At 42.0% G+C, this 17,608-nt stretch overlaps 1 protein-coding gene across 1 annotated transcript; it reads right to left on the bottom strand.

Annotated features, from left to right (window-relative positions):
• Positions 1-2,085: 2,085 nt before the first annotated feature.
• Positions 2,086-12,654, bottom strand: LOC129535527 (odorant-binding protein-like). Its single transcript, XM_055394008.2, has 6 exons — positions 12,577-12,654; positions 11,966-12,105; positions 6,285-6,352; positions 3,994-4,104; positions 2,321-2,422; positions 2,086-2,105 (listed from the first exon to the last, which is right to left on the bottom strand). The coding sequence occupies exons 1-6, from the start codon at positions 12,652-12,654 to the stop codon at positions 2,086-2,088; spliced, it is 519 nt and encodes a 172-aa protein (XP_055249983.2).
• Between the last annotated feature and the right edge of the window lie 4,954 nt (positions 12,655-17,608).

Below are 17,608 nucleotides of genomic sequence, written 5' to 3'. Positions count from 1 at the left end.
CACACTTCTCAGACTGTAAGTTATCTGCAAACAATTCAGGAGACCCAGGTTCGATCCCTGTGTTGGTGAGATCCTATATAGGAGGGAATGACTACCCTCGCCAGTATTTTTACCTGCAGAATCCCATGCAAAGTGGAGTCGGGAAGGCTATGGTGCGTGGGGTCGCAGAGATTCGGACATGACTGAGCAACTAGCCCTTTCTTTCACTTTTACTTTTCAACCACAAACCTCCCGACTCTTCTCTTTCCCAAGTCCCTCCGACTTGACAACCACAAGTCTCTCCTGCCCGTCTGTGAGTCTGTTTCTGTTTTGTAAATAAGTTCCTCCGTGTCATGGTTTAGACTCCAAGCAGAAGTGATATCTATGCGAAGGTGAAAGTCACTCAGTCGTGTCCAATTCTCCGTGACCCCTCGGACTGTAGCCCACCAGGTTCCTCTGTCCATGGAGATGCTCCAGGCAAGAATACTGGAGTGTGTTGCCATTTCCCTCTCCAGGGGATCTTCCTGAAACAGGGATCGAATGTGGGTCTCCTGTATTGTTGGCAAATTTGTGACCATCTGCACCATGGCTTTTTATCTACACTAAAATAAAAGGTGGGCTATAAAGACAGCTGAGCACCAAAGAATTGATGCTTTTGAACTGTGGATTTGGAGAAGACACTTGAGAGTCCCTTGAACTGAACGGAGATCCAACCAGTCCATTCCTAAAGGAAATCAGTCCTGAATATTCATTGAAATTACTGATGCTGAAGCTGAAACTCCATTCCTTTGGCCACCTAATATGAATAAATGACCTATTTGAAAACATCCTGATTCTGAGGATGATTGAAGTGGGGTGGAGACGGGGACGAGAAAGGATGAGATGGTTGGATGTCATCACTGACTCAATGGACATGAGTTAGAGCAAGCTCCGAGAGTTCATGATGGACAGGGAGGCCTGGAATACGGCAGTCCATGGGGTCACGAAGAGTTGGATATGACAATCAGTGAACTAAACTGAAAACTATAAGTGACATTTTTGGCATTGGTCTTTCTCTTTCTGACTTCTATCACTCAGCGTGACAAATATCTAGGTCCATCCTTGTTGCTGTAAATAGAATTATTTGCTTCTTTTTCTGTCTGAGTATTGTTCCATTGAATATAAGTACCACATCTTTGTTATCACATTCACCTGGATGCTCGTGCTTTTAGTCACTCTTTATGTTAAGATTCTTTCTCGACAAAACATTAAACGCCATAATTTAGCTTAGATCAGTGTCCTTTCTGGAGGTTGTATTAGTTTAGAAAGTTTAAATATCTCCCTTTTGGAACATCTGAGTAGGAATATATCACAAATGCATGTTTCAGACAGTGTGGTGGGAAGGCGTCTACTGTTTCTCTCCGAATCATATGAGATCAAACACTGGTCTTGCGGAAAGAGTGAAAGTGAAAGTCGCTCGGTCAACTCCAACTCATTGTAATCCCATGGACCATGACAGTCCATGGAATTCACCACACCAGTATACTGGAGAAGCCTTTCCCTTCTCCAGGGAATCTTCCCAACCTAGGGATCCAACCCAGGTCTCCCCCACTGAGCCACAAGGGAAGCCCAAGAATACTGGAGTGGGTAGCCTTTCACTTCTCCAGCATATCCTCCAGAGCCAGGAATCCATCAGGGTCTCCTGCATTGCAGGCGAATTCTTTAGCAACTGAGGTATCAGGGAAGCCCTGCTTCAGGGAAGCAGAGCTCTGTTTCATACCGATTCTCTTGGGGGAGGAATGTGGGAGGACTAATGGGAACACTAATAATTTCCACCAACTCATGGGGATTTCTGCTTCTGTCTGATGACTCTGGTCTGCAAGATTCCTGCAGGATAAGACTCTCTCACCACAACTTCTTGGCGTTAACTAATCAAAGTGTTTGCAATAATATGGCTCAAGAGCAGTGACATTATGGAACAAAAAATTCTTTAGTGATGCATTTAAAGTGGTGGAACAAACATTTCACACATATGAAATAACAGTGTTACCTTATTGCTTCATCTGGAAGGGACAGCATTAGTAATGGACTGTGTTTACTTACGAGAGTGTCAGAGTCACTTTTTTTTCACTCCTCTGGACAGTTATCTAGGGAAAAGCAAAATGGGAGAAATGAAAAAGCCACCGATTACTAACATTCCCCAGCATTTCCAAGTTTTCTTCCTTCCTTCCTTTCTTTCTTGTAATAACGAATCTTAAAAGAGATTACTTGTGGAAGAAGACATTTTGAATAAGTTGACGTTTTCAGATTTTTACACACCAGGTGAATGGTATGGGCAGGGGAAAAAGTATAATTCCTTTACCAATGTCGATGAAGTTCAAGACATTTTCTTCTGGAATCCCTTTTTCTCTCACCGTGTTGTCGAACTCCTCTTTGTATTTCGAGTCAACATTATTTCCTTTGCCTGTAAAATCACCGAGCAAAAACAAGAATTGTAGACCCCCGGGAACCCACGGAAATTTCTGAATCTACAGAAGAAGAAATGGAACGTGACAATCAGATGTTCACTTGTAGAATCTAAGAGCCTTCAATGGTTCCCACGACACAAATATGTGCTTTCTGTCTTAAGAATTGACCCCAGCCCAATTTGCTGAGTAGGATACCCTACTCCTCAACATTAAGAGCTGGACCACAAAGACTTGCCAGGATCTTCATGAATTTGGGGCTGAGTCCATTCTAATATGGAACCTACATGCTTCTCTCACCTTCCTCGCATATGTACCTGCCTCTCATATCTGTTTGTACACCAAGCTTAGTAGGAACCACCTCTCTCCCCTTCCACGGACATAGTCACCTGATCACACATAATAACAGGGTGTTATTTACTCTTTCATGAACCTACCATTCTACCCAGTAACCTTTTCTGAAATAGACACCTGTTGTCCCCATGGCATACACACCTCTTAGTGGTCCTGTGCAGTTACTTGAGGGGATGATATCACTGTTCATGAGAACAATGCATTTGAAACATGTAACGGGTCAAAGATTTATCTTATAAGTGTCTGTTCCAAGGCTTACAGTACATCAGAAAACTGATATTGTATAATAACACATACATATGGACTCTGCATATCTATGGAATCTAGAAAGATGTTACTGATAATGAACTTATTTGCAGGCATCAGTGGGGAATCAGTCATAGAGAAGAGACGTGTGTGCATGGGGAGAGGGGAGGAGACGGTGAGATGTATGGAGAGAGAATCATGCAAACTGACATGACCATATGTAAAATAGGTAGCCACTGGAAATTTGCTGTATGTCTCAGGGAACTCAAACAGGGGCTCTATATCAACCTACAGGGGTGGGAGGGAGATGGGAGGCAGTTTCAAAAGGGAAGGGGCATATATATACCTATTGACTTCCCTGTGACTCTGCTAGTAAAGAACTCTCCTGTAGTGTGGGAGCCCTGGGTTTGATCTGTGGGTTGGGTAGTTACCCTGGAGAAGGGAAAGGCTCCCTATTCCAGTATTCTGACCTGATGAATTCTATAGACTGTATAGTCCATTGGGTCACAAAGAGTCAGACATGACTGAGTAACTTTCCCACAGGATATGTATACGTATGGCTGATTCATGTTGGTATTTGGCAGAAAACAGTACAATCTATAAAGCAGTTATCCTTCAATTAAAAAATAAATAAAATTTTAAACATGAAATAAAGTCAGACTCATTACAGACATAGCTTGAAATTTTTGACATATGTAAAATAAAATATTCTAGTAAAACTTCATTTTTTAAGATTTTAACACATAGGAATAATTGTGAAATGTCTGATGATGTGACATTCTGGACCCTAAGGCCTCCAGTTTCTTGGTAGGTTACCTTCCAGGATCCTTAATTTGGTGAGCATAAAAATGCAAGTCTTGCATCCTGAATATGGAATACTGTCAGCACCTCCTGATATTCTGAATGAAAGTCCTGACAGTGTACCTGTTACGTGACAATGGTTATGAGAACTTTAGGATGTCATACCTACCAAATAATTGCACCAGTTCTGTCTCCTTGCCATGTCCATCCACGTTGACATTATACGTTAAGAGATTGTTCTCGTCCCCACTAATGAGTTGAAATTCATTGTGACCCACATCTGTGAGAGAGAGAAAAGATACAAGCAGCCCAACCTTAACTTGTTTTCAGTTAGATTATTGTGGCACACAGCGGGCATGAGGACCGGTCCATCATGTATGGACGCACTCACTTCATGCTTGGACAGAATGCTACCGTTAACCATGGCAACAGAAGGAGGTACGATTTTCCTCATCCCCACTTTTTCCTACAATTAACCGGTCTCTCCTTGCTGTCTTACTAAGATGCTTTATTGAATGTGTTCTGAGAAGCCTAAGATGCTTTATAGAACGTGTATGCTGATAAACCTAACAGATTCTTTTTCTGATTTTTGTTTATTTATTTATTTTTGATTGGCTGAGTCTTCCCTGCTGCCTGTGGGCTTTCTCCACTTGTGGTGACGGTGGATTACAGTCTAGTTGTGGTGTGCAGGACCCCGAGACCTCGGTTCATAAACCTGTTGAAAATTCTATGTGAGAATCCTACGAAATATATATGCACTCATGTTTACCACATCTTTCTTGTTGATATTAAATCGCTATGTCATGTCTGACTCTCCATGACCCCATGAAGTGGACCACACCAAGTTCCCTGTCCTCCATGATCTTCCAGAGTTTGCTCAAATTCATGTACTTTGAGCCAATAATGCCATTCAACCATCTAATCCTCTGTTATCCCCTCTCCTCCCGCCTTCGAATATTCCCAGCATCAGGCTCTTTTCCAATGAGTTAGTTTTTCACACCAGATTCTCAACGTACTGGGACTTCAGCTTCAGCATCAGTCCTTCCAATGAATATTCAGGACTGATTTCCTTAAGGAAGGACTGGTTGGATCTCCTTGCAGTCCAAAGGACTCTCAAGGGTCTTCTCCAGCACCACCATCAAAAGCATCAGTTCTTTGGTGCACAGACTTCTTTATGGTCCAACTATCAAATCCATACATAAATACGGGAAAAAATATAAGCATACCTTTGACTAAACGTACTTTTGTTGGGAAAGTGATGTCTCTGCATTTTAATAAGCTGTTTTGGGTTGTCATAGCTGTCATTCCCAGTATCAGTTATCATTAATTATGTGGTTGCAGTCACAATCCTCAGAGATTTTCGAGCCCAAGAAGATAAAACCTGTCACTGCGTCCACTCTTGCACTTTCTATTTGCCATAAAGTGAGGGACCAGAGGCCATGATCTTCGTGTTTCTGAATGTTGAGTTTGAGACCAGCTTTTTCAGTCTCCTCTTTCATCGTTATCATGAGACCCTTTAGTTCCTCTTCACTCTCTTCCATAAAGTTGTATCATCTGCGTATCTGATGCTGTTGATATTTCTTCCAGCAATCTTGATTCCAGCTTGTCATTCATCCAGCCTGGGGTTTAGCATGATGTACTCTGCCTATAAGTTATAGAAGCCACATAACTGTATATAGTATCTTGTACTCTTTTCCCAATTTTGAACCAATATGTCGTTCCATGTCCAGTTCTCACTGTTGCTGACTGATCCACATACAGGTTTCTCTGAATCCAGGTAAGGCAATCCAGTATTACCATATCTTCAAGAATTTTTCACAGTTTGTTGTGATCCACAAAGTCAAAAGTTTTACCATAGTCAATGAAGCAGAAAAAAATTTGTTTTTTTCAGGAATTGCCTTGATTTCTCCATGATCCAGTAAATGATGACAATTTGATTGGGTTAATCTCCCTTTTCTAAATCAAGCTTATTTTCTGGAAGTTGCCCGAACATGTCCCCCTGAATCTTGACTTGAAGGATCTTGAACACTACCTTGCTCGCATGTGAAGTGAACATAGCAGTGCGGTAGTTTGAACATTCTTTGTCATTGTCCTTCTTTGAGATTGAAATGGAAAGTGACCTTTTGCAGTTCTGAGGCCACTGCCAAGGTTTCCAAAGTTGCTGACACATTGCTTATACCACTTTAACAGCATCATTTTTTAGGATTTAAAGAGCACAGCTTGAATTCTGTCACATCCACTATTGTTGTTTTATAATGCTTCCTAAGACCCACTTAACTTCTCAGTCTAGGATGTCTGGATCTGGTCTCTCTGAGTAACACTCCATTGAGAGAAGGTTTTCCAGTCCCTGACCTCTGATTTTTAGTGGGAGTAGAATTCAGGTGTATGGGGTTATTGAAGAAAGTTGAGACCAATTTTTCTACCTGAACGTCTTCTTTCCAGTGAAACATTCATACTTACAGTCAATAACATAAACGTTTCCTTCCTTTGTGCCTGAGAGGTATTTTTCTATGCATTCTCCATTCTTCCTTAAAAACAAAATATATTTATGTTGGTTGATTAGCATAATAAAAATTTGGATTCTTTCTGTATGTCACCCAAGAATATGTGTCAGGTATCACCTCAGTGCGGGTGAACAATTTGACCTTCAAAAGAGACAAAATATGTTGTCTCAGATCCAATAATTATCAAGTGGCAAGGATGATTTGTCTACACACTAAATATGACTAGTAGTTCCGAAGATAACTACAGACACAAAGCAGGTCGTGTGTAAAGCAATAAACATGGCGAAATCTAGAATTTTAGGAAGAAAGAAAAAGAATGAACTTTTCCTTTATATGGTTTCTGAAAACTGAGAGGCATAGCCATCAAGACAAACCTTGAGCATGGTCACAACCCTGGCAGTGATTCAGTAGACAATGAAAGGGTTTGTCACTCAGTTGTGTCTGACTCTCTGCGACCCCATGGACTGTAGCCCACCAATCTCCTCCTCTGTTGTGGGAAACTCCAGGCAAGAAGACTGGAGTGGGTTGCCATTTCCTTCTGCATGGGAATTTCCTGATCCAGAGATCGAATTCGGGTCTCCTGCATTACAGGCAGATTCTTTACCCTCTGAGACACCAGGGAAAGCCCTTATTAGACAATATGAGAGCCACCAGGCCTTATTAGACAACATGAAATCCACCAGGCTTTCTTACACAATATAAGAGCCCCCAGGGAAGCCCTCATTAGACAATATGAGAGCCCAAAATCACACAATTTAAAAAAAGTTTAATTTTCTCCAAACAAACACTCTTCCTCCATCACAATACCATATGAAGATTAAACTTGAAAGACACGTGTCTGTATACAGACACATTTCACACTCACACGGACACTTACACAAGCAAACACTTTAATACACACGATGTGTTTGTACGATATCATGAAGAAATTTATGGATATAGTATATGATAAGTATATATTGTCACCTCTGTAACAGGAGTACGTGGCTTCACATATGTCCTCTGTACATGTATGTGAAAAAGGGGTATTTGGCCCGTATAAAGAATTTTCATGAAACAAATACTAAAAGGGAAATAACTTTACAGGGACTGGATTGATTTCTGAACAGACACCTTGGAAAAGAATGCCCACAGTGAAGTGTGGTGAGTGTTCTTAGTCATTGAAAGTGAAAGTGCAAGTCACTCAGTCATGTTACCTATTTGCTACCACATGGACTATAGATTCCATGGAATTCTCCAGGCCAGAATACGGGAGTTGGTAGCCTATCCCTTCTCCAGTGCATCTTCCTGACCCAGGAATTGAACCAGGGTCTCCTGCATTGCAGGCAGATTCTTTACCAACTGAGCTATCGGGGAAGCCCTCTTAGTCATTAGGGAATTGAAATGCATTGAACTCACTGAAAACCAACCACAAAGTGGGAACACAGCAATTATCCAACATAACTGCAAATACACAACATTTTATCTGAGCAGAGAAACTCCTTTCATTTGGCTTGGAAAACGTGATTCCTTGCATATGCAGACACTGATAACTGCTTTAAACTTTGTGCTGAGAGAGGGAAGGTGGGGAACATGATTCAGAGTTCCTAATTTTCTTACTGAAGAGCCAGAAATGTTTAGAATATGCAGATCTGTTCCTTCCTATGGCTCTAGGCATAGACATTAATGATGAGTAAAAAAAAAAGAAAAAGCACAGTATGAAAAGGCAAAAAATAGGACACTAAAAGGTGAACTCCCCAGGTTGGTAGGTGCCCAATATGCTACTGGAGATCAGTAGGGAAATAACTCCAGAAAGAATGAACGGATGGCAAAAACAACGCCCATTTGAGGATGTTACTGGTGATAGAAGCAAGGTCCAATGCTGTAAAGAACAATATTGCATAGGAACCTGGAATATTAGGTCCATGAATCAAGGCAAATTGGAAGTGGTCAAACAGGAGATGGCAAAAGTGAATGTCGACATTCTAGAAATCAGTGAGCTAAAATGGACTGGAATGGGTGAATTAAACTCAGATGACCATTATATCTACTACTGTGGGCAGGAATCCCTTAGAAGAAAAGGAGTAGCCCTCATAGTCAACAAAAGAGTCCGAAATGCAGAAATTGGATGTAATCCCCAAAACTGCAGAATGATCTCTGGTAGTTTCCAAGGCAAAACAATCAATAGTATGGTAATCCAAGTCTATGCCCCAATGTGTAACGTTGAAGAAGCTGAAATAGAATGGTTTCATGAGGACCTACAAGACATTTTAGAACTAACATCCTAAAAAGATGTCCTCTTCATTATAGGGGACTGGAATGCAAAAGTTGGAAATCAAGAAACACGTGGTGTAACAGGCAAATTTGTCCTTGCAATACAGAATGAAGCAGGGCAAAGTTTAATAGAGCTTTGCAAAGAGAACGAACTGGTCATAGCAAACAGCGTCTTCCACCAGCACAAGAGAAGACTCTACACGTGGACATCACCAGATGGCCAACACTGAGGTCAGATAGATTATGTTATTTCAGCCAAAGATGGAGAAGCTGTATACACTCCGGCAAAAGAAGACCGGGAGCTGACTGTGGCTCAGATCATGAACTCCATATTGTCAAATTCTGACTTAAATTGTAGAAAGTAGGGAAAACCAATAGACCATTCAGATATGACCTGTATCAAATCCATTATGATTAAACAGTGGAAGTGAGAAATAGGTTTTAGGGACTAGATCTGATAGACAGAGTGCCTGATGAACTATGGATGGCGGTTGGTGACATTGCATGGGAGATAGGGAGCAAAAACATCCCCAAGGTAAAGAAATGAATAAAAGCAAAATGGCTGTCTGAAGGGCCTTGCAAATAGCTGTGAAAGGAAGAGAAGCAAAAAGCAAAGGAGAAAAACACAGATATACCCATTTGCATGCAGAGCTCCAAAGAATAGCAGGGAGAGATAAGAAAGCCTTCCTCAGTGATCAGTGCAAAGAAATAGAGGAAAATAATATAGTGTGAAAGACTAGCTATCTCTTCAAGAAAAGTAGAGATACTCAGAGAACTTTCCATGCAAAGATGGGCACAATAAAGGACAGAAATGGACTGAACAGAAGCAGAAGATATTAAGAAGAGGTGGCAAAAATACGCAGAAGAACTGTAGAAAAAAGACCTTTTCGGCCCAGATAATCACGATGGTGTGATCACTGACCTAGAGCCAGACATCCAGGAATGTGAAGTGAAGTGGGCCTTCAGAAGCATCAATGTGAACAAAGCTAGTGGATGTGATGGAATTCCAGTTGAGCTATTTCAAATACTAAACGATGATGCTATGAAAGTGTTGCATTCAATATGGCAATAAGTTTGAACAACTCAGCAGTGGCCACAGGACAGGAATAATGCCAGCTTTCATCCAATGTCAAAGGAAGGGAATAGCAAAGAATGTTCAAACTACCAAACAACTGAACTCATCTCACACACTAGCAAAGTAATGTTCAAAATTCTCCAAGACAGACTTCAACAAGTCATGAACCGTGAACTTCCAGATGTTCCAGAAGGTTTTAGAAAAGGCAGAGGAACCAGAGATCAAATTGCCAACATATGTTGGAACATCAAAAGAGCATAAGAGCTCCAGAAAAACATCTGTTTCTAGTTTACTGACTATGCCAAATCCTTTGACTGTGTGAATCACAATAAACTGTGGAAAATTCTTTAAGAGATGGGAACACCGGACCACCTGACCTGCCTCTTGAGAAACCTGTATGCAGGTCAGGAAGCAACAGTTAGAACTGGACATGGAACAACAGACTGTTTCGAATTAGGAAAAGGAGTACGTCAAGGCGGTATATTGTCACCCTGCTTATTTAACTTATATGCAGAGTACATCATGAGGAACGCTGGGCTGGAAGAAGCACACACTGGAGTCAAGATTGGCGGGAGAAATATCAATAACCTAAGATATGCAGCAGACACCACCCTTATGGCAGAAAGTGAAAAGGAACTAAAAAGCCTCTTGATGAAAGTGAAAGAGGAGAGTGGAAAAGTTGGCTTATAGGTCCACATTCAGAAAACTAAGATCATGGCATCTGGTCCCATTACTTCATGGCAAATAGATGGGAAAGCAGTGGAAGCAGTGTTAGATTTTATTTTTCTGGGCTCCAGAATCACTGCAGATGCTGACTGCAGCCATGAAATTACAAGATGCTTACTCCTTGGAAGGAAAGTTATGACCAACCTAGATGGATTATTAAAAAGCAGAGATATTACTTTGCCAACAAAGTTCTATCTAGTCAAGTCTATGGTTTGTCCAGTAGTCGTGTATGGATGAGAGGCTTGGACAGTAAAAAAAAAACCTGAGTGCCGAAGAATTAATGCTTCTGATCTGTGGTGTCAGAGAAGACTCTTGAGAGTCCTTTGGACTGCAAAGAGGTCCAACCAGTCCATCGTAAAGAAATCATTCCTGAATATTCATTGGGAAGGCTGATGCTAAGCTGAAACTCCAATACTCTGGATACCTGATGCAGAAAACTGACTCCTTGAAAAAGAACCTCATGCTGGAAAATATTGAGGGCAGGAAGAGAATGGGATGACAGAGGATGAGATGGTTGAATGGCATCTCCGTCTCAATGGACATGAGTTTGAGCACGTTGCGGGAGTTGGTGATGGACAGGGAGGCCTGGCTTGCTGCAGTCCATGGGGTCACAAAGAGTCGGACAAGACTGAGCGACTGAACTGATGCTATGAAACATATGGTTATATAGAATATATAATTTGTTATATATATTTATAAAGCAATATTTCCAAGCATAAAATGTTTAGTTGCTTCTATTATTAATATTTTTATTCCTCACAATGCATACCTGAGTTTACAAGTTCTGATTTTTTTTTTTTTGATGGGGTTAGGTGGGGGATAATTGCTGAACAAATGTGTTGTTTTCTGCCATACTTTGCATGTTCCTAGGAAACCATCTGCAGTATAGTGGACATTCCATAAAAGGTACTTGGATCTGTGTCCGTGTGTGCTTGGTTGCTCAGTTCTGTCTGACCCTTTGTGACCCCTTTGACTATAGCCCAGCAGGCATCTCTGTCCATGGGATGCTCCAGGCAAGAATACTGAAGTGGGTCACCATTTACCCCTCCAGAGGATCTTCCTGACCCAATGATCACACTGCTTTCACGTGCAATGGCAAGCGCCTGGGAAGGAACTTGGAAAAGTCACTAGGGACTCTGACGGCTTTGGGAAACTCAGTGATGATGAAATATCAAGTGAGGACTCCCCAAGCGCAGAGCTCACTGTGTGCTCTCCCCCTGCTCTCACTTCTCAGCTCAGTGGGAAACGTCTCTTTCAAATTCTTCAGGAAGAGATCAAGCCCCTCATGGGGACTGTGGGTTGCAGGACACCAGTCTCTTCCCTCTGCTCTGTACTTCTTGCTTTTAATGAGTTGATGCCAGTGGAGCTTCTGGGTTCTCTCTCTAAGCAGAATTTTCAGGACATTCCCTGGAGGTTCAACGGGGAATTGACCTCTGACCCCAGTTCAGAGAACCTGCTCAGCCCCACGGCTCAGGGCACCTTCCTCTCAACATCACCCAGAGAGTTGCCCACAGATGGGGAAGAGACACACTCCCTCAGCCCAGAGTTTACAGGTGTTTTCCTTTTGGGTGAGTTTTACTTACTTGAGATAAAAGTGCATCAGTATTGTTCCATTTTCTTCATCAAACTCAAGGTAACGCATGAAAACGTGGAATGGCGCCCCCTCGGTGATCTTTTCTTTGTTATTGGCTGCTGCGTATTGGGTTAACCATCTTCCTGTAAACTAAAATCAAAATTCCCTTCAGAAATCTTAGTCCATCTCTGTAAATTCTGCCCGAAATCATCCCTCAGGAGGTTCCCTGCCCTTTCATTAGCAGAAGTTACCTATCTTTATGAACACAGCCCTAGGTATAAAATCATGTGAAAACTCATGTCAGATAAAGGAAATAATTGAGGTATTACTGAGATAACTTGAGCTATGTTGTCAAATGCAAGAGACCCAATCCAACAGCTGTGAGATCATCCTTCGGTTTTGTAAGAGTAGTGAACATACATGAGAGCCGATGAATGGATGGTAGAGATGACACAGACATCACAAATAGCAGGCATAGAGCAAGTGAATGGAGCAATTTTCAGTTGCAGGGAGATGGCGAGACTTAGCAGTCCACATGACCAAACCTCGAAAAGGACACTCACACGGATACACGCTAAGAACTCCTCCCAATCTTGGACCACCGTTCAAATGCCCTGGTACCTGTGAGGCGTCTGTCTGAGCTTCACCATGACTGGCAACAAGCAGACCAAGGACAAGACTGAACAGCAGAGCCTTCATCATGTTGACTCTCATGGCCCTTCTGCTCTAGAAGCTGAGGGTGTCCCAGTGGTTGGAAAGGATGCAAAAGTGCTGCCACTTTTATAGCCTGCATCTGTTGGCGTGACACATCGTGAACCAATGGTTGTTTCTCTTATGACCACAGTTAAAACAGACGGCACCTTCAGTATCCTGGTTGGCAGAGATGAACTTTTCTAGCTTTCTGTCATTTGAATAATGATATTTGTTTTAAGAGAAGCATATGTGGATGTGGGCATTTGACCTTTAAAGTGAGAAACTGCAGTACATCCAATACTGCAAGAGGACAATTATTTATTTTCCTGCTTATCACGTGATCCAAAATGAGATGAGCTGTCCAACGTATATATCCCTCACTTCTGCATGGTTCTATTAATATGGAAGAGATAGTGTAAGATTTATTTTGTAAAAGTAAAGATTGACTGTGTGGTTTAGCCAAGGGAACACTATTTCCTAAGAGAACCTTGTAAAGAATCCTATTATTCTGGGATGGGGAACAGGTCAGCACAGAGTATTTATCACCTTCTCCTGCCCCAATGTGGGCTTTTTTCCTCCTAAGTACTAGGAGGGCGATCTGGTAATACACTGCTTAAAGTCATCTGAAGAAGGCATATCTGTAGTTTGTTTTCAGTGATTTCTCTCCAGACACCCTTTTACACATTTAATCCTTAATATAATATTTACTCACTAACTCAGTTGTTTCTCCCAGTGAGCAAAAAAGGCTGGACAGCAGTTCTTGCAAGTTTAAGAATTTTTAATGGAAAAAACAAATTTCCTAACTCAAGATCACAGAAACAGTGAGTCATTTTCTTCATCTTTTTTTTAGTCAAAATTTACTTATTTTCATCTTCATTCACTGTTATTTGGCAAATAAATACTTTAAAAGATTTATTTTTTTTCTGAGTACAGAAAAGAAGAAATGAGATTCAGATTTCCTGAGTCAACGAAGTGAGAACTGACCCAGTGCTGTCTGCTCCTGGGACTGATTGGAGCTCAGATTCCTTCATTTGGATTGAATTCAGACCTTTGAGGAGACGTTGTCATCTCAAGGGCGTCCTCAGCTCACATCCTCAGAGGATCACTTCCCTTCTTGTTCACATGTACTGACAATCCGTTCCGTTCCATTGCTCAGTCGTGTCCGACTCTATGCGACCCCGTGGAGTGTAGCCTACCAGGCTTCTCGGTCCATGGGATTCTCCAGGCAAGAATACTGGAGTGGGTTACCCTTTCCTTCTCCAGGGGATCTTCCCGACCCAGGGATCGAACCCAGGTCTCCCGCATTGGAGGCAGACGCTTTAACCTCTGAGCCACCAGGGAAGCCGACAATAATATCTATATTTTTTCCTTTTACTCTCTTTTCTTTCAGTTGCAAAATCATGTTATCTCCATTGTTCATGCATTCCTCTGTATATTATCCTGTCGTATTTTCAGCTGGAAAGTCTGCGTGTTTGAAGGTTTCATGTCTCAGAATATCCTGAAACCGCTTCCTCTCTTTGGTCTTTGACCCAGATATTCATTTTCATTTTTTTTTTTTTTTTGTCTGTTACTATATCTTGGCTGCCCCATGCAGCATCAGGTTCTTAGTTCTCCAACAGGGATGAAACCCGTATGAACCCTATACTATATGCAGGGGAAGGACAGAATGCTAACCACTGGACCACCAGAAGAGTCCCTGACTCAGATAAATTTGAGTGGTCCCGTGATCCCAGCTAACACCACTTATCAACCCATCATCACCCTTCCATCTCTATTTTGTTCCGCCAGCATTCCCAGAGTTTCCTTTTGGACTCTTACCAACGTGTGTCCCCTGGGAGTGTATCCTAGGCCCATCCCATCTTAAGAAGTCTTTCTAACTGCCAATCAAGGGGAGATGAGACACTAGTTCTTCTCAGAGATTCTTGCGACAGTTGCAGTAATCGTGTTGGTTTCCACTGGTCTCCGTACTCTTCTTCCCTCCCTGTGCTCACACTCTGTTCTCTATATCTGCCTCTCTGTTTCTTCCCTGCAAACCATATATAGCTGATGAGAAGTTGGCGAAACACAGGGAGCCTAAAGAGACGCTCTGTGGTGACCTGGAGGGGTGAGATGCGGTGAGGGGAGGGGGCTCAAAAAAGAGGTGATTAATGAATAATTACAGCTGATTTCCAATGTTGTATGGCAGGACCCCAGAGAACATTAAAAACTTTCTCCACTAACTAAAAGATAGAATAGAAAAGAAATAAGATTTCATTCTTAAGGAAACTGATAAAAAGAAAAATCCTATTGCTTTGTACTGAAAGGTCTCTTTTATCCTTTCATCCCAAGTCTCATTAATATTGGTGAAAATGTAGGCAATAGAATAATAAATAAAACCAGAACCATCTTACAAAAAGTTCACTGCTGTAACTCTGTCCAAATAATGCTAAGTACTGCTTGGTACATCTTCCTGTTTTCTCCTCAAATTCATTCATGTTTTTGTTACTGAGAAGCCTCTTATAACAGATTATTAATTTTGTTTTACTTTTCTGGTTTCTTTCTTTTTTATTTTCCTGTAACCACTGTTTTTACATTTTAGATTGCACAACTCCTAACTTAACACTGCTAGGAGGCCTATTGATCTTGGCCACGCAAAATTCCAGGTTCGCTCAAGGATACATGGTCAAGGTTGCAATGCAGTTAGAGTCTAAAGTTGAGCCAATGAAACACAAGCCCACTATTTTAAAGAAAGTAATTGTGTATGACTTTTACTACAATAATACAGTATTAGATTTATTTATTTGTGCATTAATTTATTTGTCTGCACCAGGCCTTAGTTGCTGCATGCAAAATCTTTGTTTCATCATAGCTGGGGTCTTTAGTCATGGCACATGGACTCTCTAGTTGTGCTACTGACAGACCAGTGAGTCTGAGAAAGGTGGTATGGAGGAAAGGAATAGGAATTACTTTGGACAGTCAGCTGAGAAGATGGTAGACGAATGTCTCGAAGTAACCATCGTGTCAGGGTCTGGATGCCAGGTTCTTTTATAGAGCCAGAGGGAGAGCAGTGATGACAAACTAAAGTCAAAAGGCAGAATAGCGCATGAGAGTCAGTGAGGAAGTGAAGTAAAAAGGATTTTCAGTCTTGCAGATCATCCCAGGATGGGCCAGCCTTCGGAATGTGTGTGGTAATTTCTTCTTTTCATAGCTGGGCAGGGTCAGTTTATCTGCCTGTGAGCTGAGAAAAGGCATTTTAACAGTCAGGCTGAAGGGTAGGGCCTTCTGAGGCAGGGCATAATGTATGATTATAAAAAGAATAATATTTATTATAATAATGAGAATTATAATAAGAATCGGAGAAGGCAATGGCAAGCCACTCCAGTACTCTTGCCTAGAAAATCCCATGGATGGAGGAGCCTGGTAGGCTGCAGTCCGTGGGGTCACAAAGTGTTGGACACGACTGAGCGACTTCACTTTCCCTTTTCACTTTCACACATTGGAGAAGGAAATGGCAACCCACTCCAGTGTTCTTGCCTGGAGAATCCTAGGGACGGGGGAGCCTGGTGGGCTTCCGTCTATGGGGTCACACAGAGTCAGACATGATTGAAGTGACTTAGCAGCAGTAGCAGTAGCAGCATAATAAGAATGGCAACAGAAAGCAAGTCAAACAGTTCCAAATGAGGGTTCTTCGCTAAAGTTCGGCACTGTCAAAGTCCATTCCACAGTCTTGTGCAAAAAGAGGGCAGTGGCCATTCTGCTTCATCAGAAGAATGCTTCTGGGAGTGTCAAGGGACAGGGGCTCCTGGTGTGGGTATGGAGGAAGCAGCCATTAACCCCACCATAGAGTTGCCAGAACCTACAAAGGACTCGAAATAGACTCTTGGAGGGCAGAGCAGTAATTTGTGCACCAGGACCAAGGAGAAAGGAACAGTGACCCCACAGGAGACTGTCCGGGACTTGCCTGTGTGTGTCCAGGAGTCTCTGGTGGGTGAAGGTGTGGGTCAGTGTTGCCATGCTTCACGGTTAAGCACAGGGACTCTAGCAGTATATGCATGGGACCATTTGAGGGAGGTCACCATTATCTTCAATACTTGCACCATAGTTTGGCCCCAGATAAATATCAAGGAAGGAACACCGCTCCACCCATCAACAGAAAATTGGATTAAAGATTTACTGAGCAGGGCCTCACCAATCAGAACAAGACCCAGTATCCCCCTCAGTGAGTCTATCCCATCAGGAATTTTTCATAAGCTTCTGATCCTTTCCATCAGAGGGCAGATAAACTAAAAATCACAGTCATAGAAAACTAAGCAATCTAATCACATGGATGACCGCCTTGTCTAACTCAATGAAACTATGAGCCAGGCCGTGTAGTGTCACCCAGGATGGACAGGTCATGGTGGAGAGATATGACAAAATGTGATCCATTAGAGAAAGGAATTGCAAACCACTTCAGAATTCCTGCCTAGAGAACCCCATAAAGAGTATGAAAAAGCAAAAAGATACGGCACTAAACAATCACCTCCCCAAGTCAGTAAGTGACCAATAGGCTACTGGAAATCAATGGAGAAATATCTCCAGAAAGAATAAAGAGACGGAACCAAAGCAAAAACAGCACCCTGCTGTGGATGTGACTGGTGATACAAACAATGTCCGATGCTGTAAAGAGCAATATTGCATAGGAACCTGGATTATAGTTCCATAAATCAAGGTAAATTGGAAGTGATCAAACAGGAGGTGGCAAGAGTGAATGTCGACATTTTAGGAACCAGCGAACTAAAATAGACTGGATTGAGTGAACTGAGCTCAGATGACCATTATATCGACTACTGTGGGCAGGAATCCCTTAGAAGAAATGGAGCAGCCATCATAGTCAACAAAAGAGTCCAAATACGGTACTTGGAAGCATTCTCAAAAATGACAGAATGAACTCCTTTCATTGCCAAGAGACACTATTCAATATCACAGTCATCCAAGTCTA

Source organism: Moschus berezovskii, chromosome X (assembly GCF_049115385.1).
Source record: "Moschus berezovskii isolate FMDL1 chromosome X, NW_MosBer_1.0, whole genome shotgun sequence".
NCBI lineage: Eukaryota > Metazoa > Chordata > Mammalia > Artiodactyla > Moschidae > Moschus > Moschus berezovskii.
Note: the sequence above shows the minus strand (reverse complement) of the source record. Positions and strands in the feature narration are given on the sequence as shown.